Genomic DNA, 9,208 nt, shown 5'->3' with positions numbered 1-9,208 from the left:
TTTCTGTTGTAATTTTATGGATTAAACTGCAATTCTGTGACGTCTTCTTCTTCTTCTTCTTCTTCTTCAGATTTTAACGGCAGCTTGCATCCATTTACGTTGCACTACTGCCCTCTATTGACTCCTACCACCTACACCTCAAATTCTCTTAAAAATCCCAGTGTTTTTTTAAAAACGAAAAATCTTCTTTTTCCCCTCAATACTATTCAGCTGATCGATCACCTTCTCAAATTTCAATTCCCTACTAACACCTAGTTCTGTTTTTAATAATCTTCTTTGACTTGCGTATTTCCTACATTTAATCAAAACATGTTCCACTGTTTCTACATCATCACACCATCTACATAAACCAGTAAGGTGTTTCCCCATCTTAAAAAGCGTTCCATTTAGGAAACTATGCCCAGTTCTTATTCTATTTATAATTATCTCTTCCCTCCTGTTTAATCCTCTGATCCTTTCTACATCGACTGTATTTTGTATCCTAAATAAATGTCTTCCATTTATTTCATTTACCCACCTAGCTTCCCATATCTTCTTGCTTTCTTTCCAAATTATACTTTTGCCTTCAGATTTAGATAACTTTATTTGCACATCAATATCATCTTTTTTAATTGTCTCCTTAGCCAGCCTGTCCGCTCTTTCATTCCCCATAATACCTACATGAGCCAGGAGTCCAGGATAATACAACATTTTTATTTTGTTCACATATCCTATGATGAACCACCATAATCTCATATAAAATATTTTGATGATTTTTTTGTACGTCCCTTTCCGATACTCATCAACGCAGATAGAGAGTCACTACAAACTATTATTTTATTCCTATTAGTTTCCTCCACCCATTCTAAAGCTACTAAAATAGCACCTAGTTCTACCGCGAATACACTCAAATAATCAGATTTTCTTTTTGAAATACTAATCTTTAATTCAGGAATCACTACGGCTATACTGGTTGCTTCACTTTTGGGGTCTTTCGACACATCAGTATAAATTTGCAAATATTCATTATATTCCCTCCATAACATATCATATGCTTTCTCCACATCAAAAAACACAGCAACAACAGTTTCCTTATTAATCTGAGCTTCTCTAATATCATCCTCTAAACATAAAATAGGATCTATTGTTCCTCTCCCTCTACGAAAACCACTCTGATAAGGAGCAATTAAATGTTTTGACTCCAAATATTGTGTCAATCTCTCATTCACCATCCTTTCCATCAGTTTACACAGGTAAATTAAAGCTATTGGTCTGTAATTTACAGGGTTACTCTGATCTTTCCCATGTTTCTTCAACAGAATAATAATAGCTTCTTTCCACTTACAAGGCTGTCTCCCCTCCTTCCAAATCTTAATTTATTTAAAACTTCCTCACTTACATGTCTTAGCATAATATAACACACTTCATCTTTACCTGGAGCACTATTCCTAGTTCTATCCAAAGCTCTTTTCAGTTCTCCAATAGAAAAAGGATAATTCATCAGATCATTATTATTCTCCTTTCTTCTTAAGATTCCATTATATTCCTTTTTAGTTCTCTCCCTTCCCTCCATTTCATTACCTGATAAATTTTTACCACTATGTATCTCCACAAATGTTCTCACTAACATATCAGCCATTTCCTTGTCAGCTACAGCTACTATATCATTTTATTTAGTATAGGATAACTCCATTCCCTTCTATCTCCTCCCATTTTTTTGATCATCCCCCAAACATCCCCTAGTTTTGTACTACTGCCAATTGTGTCACAGAAACCTCTCCAGTATTCTCTTTTTGTGCTCCTTATTGTTCTCCTGACTTTTGCTTGTGACTTTTTATATTCAATTAAATGTTGAAAATTATGAGACCTTTTGACCAATTTAAATGCTTTATTTCTTTCTCTAACTGCTACACTCTTCATTCCACCATGGAACTAACTTTCTCCTATTTTTCCCTGATGTTTTTGGAATAGCCTCCTCAGCAGCAGCTAAAATACCCTGACTAATCACTTGGTTCATACTTTCAATACTCTGATCATTTTGAACATTTAAAATNGTCTTGTAAAGCTTTGGTTGTATAATATATTCAGTTTCATATAGCTATGATGGATAATCTGTTTGAAAGCTTCAAGGCAGCATAAGTTTCAGAGCAAGAATTAACCGTTCTTTTAGTGTTTTATAACCCTTCACTCAGATACGGGGCGTTTCCCTAGCAGCACGTGAAGGCAGCTTAGTATAAATAGAGCTCATTTCTGCTCAGCAAGGCGTTTGTAGCAAACAATTACATAGCGGAGATGAAGGACAACAGCCTGCCCAGAATCGTGGTGATTCTCCTGTCTGCAGTGGTTTACGTCGCTGTTCTGGTCATTAACGCATTGGCTGGAGCGGGCAGAGGTAAATTCAGCAATCTGTCTCGTCTCGGTGCAAGCTTCTCTTTACGTTCATATACAGTTTACCTTTTAAGTTGTACCATGTGTGCAAGTGGATCCGACATTTTAAAAAAGTGGTTTGTATTTTTCATCTGCACCCTTGCTGTTACAAAACGTATCGAGAGTGGGGGAAGGAAGGGAAAGAATTCTGTTTCTGGCAGCTTCTGCCGCTGATTTCCTGTTTCCCAAAAACCAGTCGTTTCTATCTGTCACTGACCAGACGTCCATGTTCAAACTGTGTAGCGTTTAATAATTTCTAATTCTACAAACGCATTTAATGACCGGAGCCATTATTTCGAAATATTTTTGGTACTTTCAGTGAAATGATTTTAGAAATAGAAATGAGTTAGTTCTTCTCCTCGACTCCACAAGGGTACTATGAGAAAATGGATAGCATTCCATTATCCATTATGAGAGTGTGGCATAAAATCCAGAAATGTGGAAGAAGTTCTTTCTCACTTTACTGTAGTGTGGACAAAATTGATTGAGTATGGAAAAGATAAGCGCGATACCCTAATCTCGCTTATCTTTTCCCCTTCAGTTCCCCCATCATAACTTTGGCAACTAAGAATCAAATGTACTGAGGTGTTTAGAGCCTTAAATTTGCGTGTTTTTATTTATTTGTTTTTGTCTCTAGTCTTTATTTTAAAAAAGACAATTAAAACAAAAGACACAACAGCAGAATAGTGTGGGTTAGTATTTGGTGTGGGTTAGGACTAAGGCCTATAGCCCTTAATCCTTAAGGACTATAAGCCTATTTGAAGTGTGCCATTAAAAGAAGATGTTGTCATTCTTAAGGCATGACTAAGTTTGGCAATTTGCTCAAGATCTTTGGTAAATGTTCTTGCATCTTTTCTTAATCTGTGTGAACCTGGATCCAATAATTCTTCAGACGATCTCAGTCAGCCTATTGACACAGATGGAGCCAAATGTTCAGATACAGAAGGTGAAAAAAATACAAAGAACCAAATGTTATGCTGAGTTTAAAGACTAGGAGGGATCTAAAAAAAAACTGAAAGAAAAGGAGAAATTCTGACAACTGAATCCTGTACTATCTGGAGGCATGCATTTGTTGAATGTTTCCTTAAGATAACTGAAGAGACTGTTGTAAAAAGTAAAGAGTTTTTATAAAAAGAAAACTAAGAATAAAGAGTTGTTTAATAGTTTATAAGATCTTGGTATGATCTCATCTGGTAATGTTTGCTGCATTTTCAAATTCGGCTTCTGGAAAAAGGAGCTTCATAAAATGCTAGTTAAAAGTCGAGAATATGCCTGTCTGGTTCAGAGATATGAATTGTAGAAATTCTCATCAGCAATTTGCAATATTCAGTGAGGCCATTTTAAATAAGTAAAGACAATTTTTTCTTTAAGATATTATATTATTATGGTATTGCATTTGGATGAAAGTTGCTGATACTGTCAGGTTTGAAACTTGTGTTGATTTTGCTGAAGCTGAATGTTAGAGTTGTCACTTGTGAGGGTAAGTTGCATATATGCTGACTAAACTTTTTTTATTTTTTTTAGCAAATTCCTTTTAAACATTTAGTGGTGATCTTCCTTTGTCCAGTAGCCAGGTGGAAATGTAAAGAGTGCAGCCAGTGTACAGCAATCAATGCTTTGATAACTTTTTCTTCTGCTTCATTTCTTGAATATTTTATTTAACTATGTTTTGTATTGGGCAAATGATATTCACATTGTGTAATTATCTGTAGAGCTTATAGATGTACATGTTTGCCAATGCAATACTGTCGCCTGCTGATTTTACGTAAAATGAAGAAAGTTATGAAAAACCCTGACCGTTTTCTTTATAAGACTGTCTTTAGTCAGAAGTTTCTTTGAATTCACTGTAATACAGACAGTTACACATTTTTTTCTGCCCACGGTCATCAGCATCTACAATAACACTTTGAAGGATTTTAAATTGCATTATTATAACATTTCCCTTTGGGAACAAAATATTTTGGAATGTGAATTCGAGAATTCTGCCGCTCAGGGTGGCAACAGCCCTGTTACTTTCATTAAGATTTGTTAATTTTTCAAACTTTCATTCCTGGCTTTCTGGGGAAAGTTTTGCTTTTTTAAAAATATTTAGCTATGCTGAAATCATCAAATCAAATTTAACAACGTTGTCGTTCCAAATAAACAAATGTTAAAAATTATATATCTGTGTTAGAATGCTGTGTCATATACAGAAGTACACTGATGACACTGCCATCATGGGGTGCATCAGAGACGGTGAAGAAGAATACAGGAGGCTGGTGAGGGACTTTGTTGTCTGGTGCCATAGAAACGGCCTACAGCTAAAGACTTCCAAGACGAAGGAACTGGTCATTGACTTCAGGAGGGACAGAGGCAGTCCACCAGTTCTGATAGGAGGGGAGGAGGTAGAAGTTGTGGAAACCTATAAATATTTTGGCCTGAGGCTGGACAACAAGCTGGACTGGACAAGAAACACAGGCAGCTTTATAAGTAAATTCAGACCAAGATGTACTGCCTGAGATGCCTGAGATCCTTTAACATCTTTGGAAGCTGCTGGGGTTGTTTTACCAAGTCTTTTGTTGCCAGCGTCCTGTTATACACTGTGGTATTCTGGGGTGGAAGCATCTCCAAGGCAGACCTTTCCAAGCTGGAGAAGCAAATCTGACAAGCTGACTCAGTGGTTGGCACAAGGCTGGACTCTCTGGCAGCAGTGGCAGAGAGGAGAACATTACAGAAACTTGAGGCTATTATGGACAATGTCAGCCACCCTCTGCCAGGGGCGCTGCCAGGAATCGTGGGCCTCCTGACAAAAAATTTGTTTGGGGCCCTCTGTGCAGCTGCTGTTACAATTTTTTTGAGTCTATTTGACCCATAAAAAGAATCACAATTTTAAAGGCTGACATCTGCCTTGCTTTCTTTGTTTCAATACTGATAATTAGCACAATATTTACTGCTCCTGAATTTAACATCCAACAGTCCACATCCAGTATGCAAGTAAGTTACTTATTTTTTTCTGTTAGTTTTAGATTACTGAAATGTCTCTCCCTATGAGCAACAGTCAAACGCAACGTGCAACTACACATAAAGCAATCCAGACTTCTCAAAAATGCTATGTAGTTGCATTTTATTCAAGCTGCAGTACAGAACTTTAATTAAAAAATATGTTTTCTCCAGATCTGTTAAAGCTGTCACGATGCAGTCTCGTAGCAGTTTGTTATGAGACAGATAATCTGTGAAAACAATCAATCTCCTCCATCTTCTTCCTGCATTACTATTGCTAGCTAAAGTAATGCAACGTTCTGACCAAAACAACCAATCTGAACCAGTAGGACGCTCTTAGCACTGTGAATTAGCCTCATTCACTCACTGCTGTGCTGATGGTGGAGAAACAACTTATCATTACAAGAAGCCAGTTTTCATTGGTAGCTATGCTAACTAAACTGAGCATTCAGTTTGAATCTGCACAGCTCTGTGCTATGCTAGCTGCAGCATGGCACAAATCGAGGGGGAGGAAGGACCACATGAGATTGTGATTGACAGCACTAAAACTCTCCTGCCACTGACTGGATGTTTCTAGCACTGGGAGAAGGCAGAGAAAATAGATGATTTTTCACAGATTACCTCTCATACTATACTGTCTCAACATAATTACAGTTTTAACAAATATGTGGAAAAAAAATATTTTTATAAAAGTTACATACAGCAGCTTTAATTTCACTCAGGAGAGGATGGGTCAGGAGGGACATGGGTTAGAGCTGCTGCTGACTGACTCATCTGTTAAGTGGTAAAAGGTACAGGGACAAGTTAAATATGTTTGTAATTTTTTTCCTTAATTCATTTAATGCTATGGAGGCAAACAGTAGTCTGTAGCTACGTTTTCACAGAGGTTGAAAACTGATCACCCTGATGCTTCCTCTTGCTTCTCTATGAAGCAAAATGACTTAAAATGTTTAAGCAGTTTTGAAACTAATGTTTTCTACCCTGAAACATATAAATGCACGATACCTACTTACAGATGAAATTTTTTTAAAGTTATGATCAAACTTGGCCGTGAATATAACTGTTGTAACTGGATTGAACCAGATTGAAGTTAAGGACTTAAATTGGGCCTGTTGGATTTGATATTTCTTCTCGTGATTTGGCACTTTATAAATTAAACTTTGGATGTTAATATTGACTGTCGTTTGTCTTCAGGTCCCTTTCACTTCAGTACAGGTAATGTGTCGGCTCGCTATGATACAGATATCACTCCAGCTGGTTGGACCTTCTCCATCTGGGGAGTTATCTACACATGGCTCACCCTGATGGTCATTTACATCACTTCATATGTTTTCAGAGGGTAGGTAATATTGTAAGAGTTTTACTGAACATTTAAACATAACATAACTGAGCCTCATCTTTCTTTGAATAGGTCTTGGGCTCAGTGTCTGGTACCCTATGCCTTCTATTTCTCCTGGCTGTCCAACATGCTGCTGAACATGACTTGGCTCATGCTGTGGGATAAGGAGTATGTCTTCTGCTTATTACAGCAGCAATGCATAGAGCACACATTCTCAAAATGTTCTAAAACTGATTCATACCTCCAAAATACACTAGTTAGAGCTCATCAAATATTTTTTTCAGAATAACCAACATCGTCAATGTGAAAGTCTGATTCCATTTTGTATTAGCCACTCTCAATAAATCTGTCAAAAGCAGCTTTTAAAATCTGCTTATAAAGGCAGCTGGGGTCTCTATCATAGCTGTACCCAGAACCTACCTACCAGAACTCCTCAGACCTACAGTGTGTGATAGATGTTTTCATATTACTCCTTTAAAAAGATCACTATTCATCCTTAAAAACAGTTATCAGTCATATCATATATCACTGTTTGCACTGATGTGAAGTGTAAACCATTACTTAATACTGGGGACCTGGTAGTAGGTAGGATTAACATCACAGAACAATACATTTAGGTGTTTATTTCTGTTCACTTTAATGATGCATTACAAAACACACACGACATAGTTTCTAAAAAAAATATATAATGTTACATGATTAAAATCATTGCCATGTTGTAACTATAACATAACCCTAAAGGCCATGTAAGGTTTTAGCTAAAGCAGTAGTTTAGAGGTTGCTAAGTGATAAAAGCTGTTCATTTGCCTCTTGTCTTGCAGGTTAATGCTTGCAGCTTTGGTTGTGTTGATCCTGATGGTCTTTACCAACTACAGTGCCTTGTTCTTCGTTTGCTTTGCTACAGATTACTATGGACTGTGGTTACAGTCATACCATAGTAAGGACCTGGCCTGCCTCAGAATCCTGGTAGGTAGTGAATGCTCCTCTGTATTCAAAGATTTTGAGGTTAGTTGTGTGTGTGATCTGAATTCAAATGTTTTTGTATCTGTTCAGGTCCAGAATGGCTTGGCTGTTTACACCACATGGAGTTCTATTGCCTCTCTGCTCAATTTCTCTGTGGTTCTCCAACTGTGGGGTGTTGACAAGAGCACAGCAGCAACCATCTCTTTGTGCATTCTTTTTGCAGAGTTGTTGGGATGGTAATAGTCTCTCTATTCACTGTTGTTTATAGTGGTTCATCGAGGAAAGGTGAGCCACTGTAATTAGAAAGGTGGGGTTTCAGTTTCATCTTCTTTCCCTGGTGTTAATGTGCACTTAATCCTAAGCCCCTTTGAGTACAGCTGGGTAACCAAGTTCAGTCCATCTACGAGTTATGTGTGACTTTCCCAGAAGCTCAATTTACCTTGATCAGTTTCTTAACAGATTCTTTTAGTCCTCAGAATAAAATTTGATTTAAGAAAGCACAGTAAGCTGTGATCATCTTCTAGTCATTTCTTTCTGTGCAGGTTTGTTCTGGAAAACTGGGTGGTGGACCGCTGGGTGCGCAACATTCTGACAGTGTATCCTGTGGTTATCGTGGCTCTGGTTGGAATCATCTACAGGCATTTTAACCCGGCTGACCCCACTCCAAACACTGTTTTTATGGGTGAGCTTTGTTTATGTTTTTGTAATAAGCCAAACCATATGACTCTCAAGTAATGAGATAAACTAAGCAGCAGTCTGTAAGTGTGAAATAATTAGTCCTAATCTTTTGAGAAGAGGAGTGGGTTTAATGGTTTTAGAGACAATTCCAAGATTTGGATGGGTAGAGCCTGTGCCTTTGCAGGGTTTCCTGCCAGGCTAAGCGTTAATTGTTTTTATTCCTAGGAAACTAATAATAATAATAATAATTAAAAAAAATATATATATCTTTTTTTTTTTAAGCCAGATTGCAAGCATCTCTGTTCTGAGCATTTCACTTGCGGAGCAGATTTATTCCTAAAAGATGGGTTTATTAAAGTTATCGTTTATAGTTGATGCATTTAAAGCTGGCACACAGTTGGTGCCTCTGTGAGCTCAGAACGCAGTTTGTGTTACTCCAATTTTTCTCAGCTTATGAGAAACAGCAGGGCAACTCCGTCTCCATGCGTCACTGGATGTAGTGAAACACTCTTACTTCACCCATTGTCATTAACCCCCGTTAACAGCAAATAAAATAGCTTTTTCTCATAACCCATCCATCCATCCATCCATTTTCTTCCACTTATCCGGGGTCGGGTCACGGGGGCAGCAGCTTCAGAAGGGAGGCCCAAACTTCCCTCTCCCCAGCCACTTCTTCCAGCTCCTCCGGGGGAACCCCAAGGCGTTCCCAGGCCAGCCGAGAGACATAGTCCCTCCAGCGTGTCCTGGGTCTTCCTCGGGGCCTCCTCCCGGTGGGACGAGCCCGGAACACCTCACCAGGGAGGCGTCCAGGATGCCTCCGCAAACGCCAGGATGCCTCCTGGA

General features: G+C 38.2%; 1 protein-coding gene and 1 long non-coding RNA gene across 2 annotated transcripts in view; one reads left to right on the top strand and one right to left on the bottom strand.

Moving 5' to 3' along the window:
* Positions 1–1,788: 1,788 nt before the first annotated feature.
* LOC107835065 (uncharacterized) overlaps positions 1,789–9,208 on the bottom strand; it is a 13,834-nt gene continuing 6,414 nt past the window's right edge. The window contains exon 3 of the long non-coding RNA XR_001660899.1: positions 1,789–1,802. This is a non-coding gene — a long non-coding RNA (uncharacterized LOC107835065). The remainder of the gene's footprint in view (positions 1,803–9,208) is intronic.
* LOC103132244 (uncharacterized) overlaps positions 2,040–9,208 on the top strand; it is a 9,281-nt gene continuing 2,112 nt past the window's right edge. Inside the window, exons 1-6 of the mRNA XM_007544011.2 lie at positions 2,040–2,371; positions 6,580–6,724; positions 6,797–6,892; positions 7,546–7,690; positions 7,778–7,923; positions 8,230–8,369. Coding sequence (XP_007544073.1) covers positions 2,272–2,371; positions 6,580–6,724; positions 6,797–6,892; positions 7,546–7,690; positions 7,778–7,923; positions 8,230–8,369 — 772 coding nt within the window. The 5' untranslated portion in view covers positions 2,040–2,271. The remainder of the gene's footprint in view (positions 2,372–6,579; positions 6,725–6,796; positions 6,893–7,545; positions 7,691–7,777; positions 7,924–8,229; positions 8,370–9,208) is intronic.

This window comes from Poecilia formosa, unplaced genomic scaffold (genome assembly GCF_000485575.1).
Source record: "Poecilia formosa unplaced genomic scaffold, Poecilia_formosa-5.1.2 Scaffold969, whole genome shotgun sequence".
In the NCBI taxonomy this organism is placed as follows: domain Eukaryota; kingdom Metazoa; phylum Chordata; class Actinopteri; order Cyprinodontiformes; family Poeciliidae; genus Poecilia; species Poecilia formosa.
This window is presented reverse-complemented; position numbering and strand designations above follow the sequence as displayed.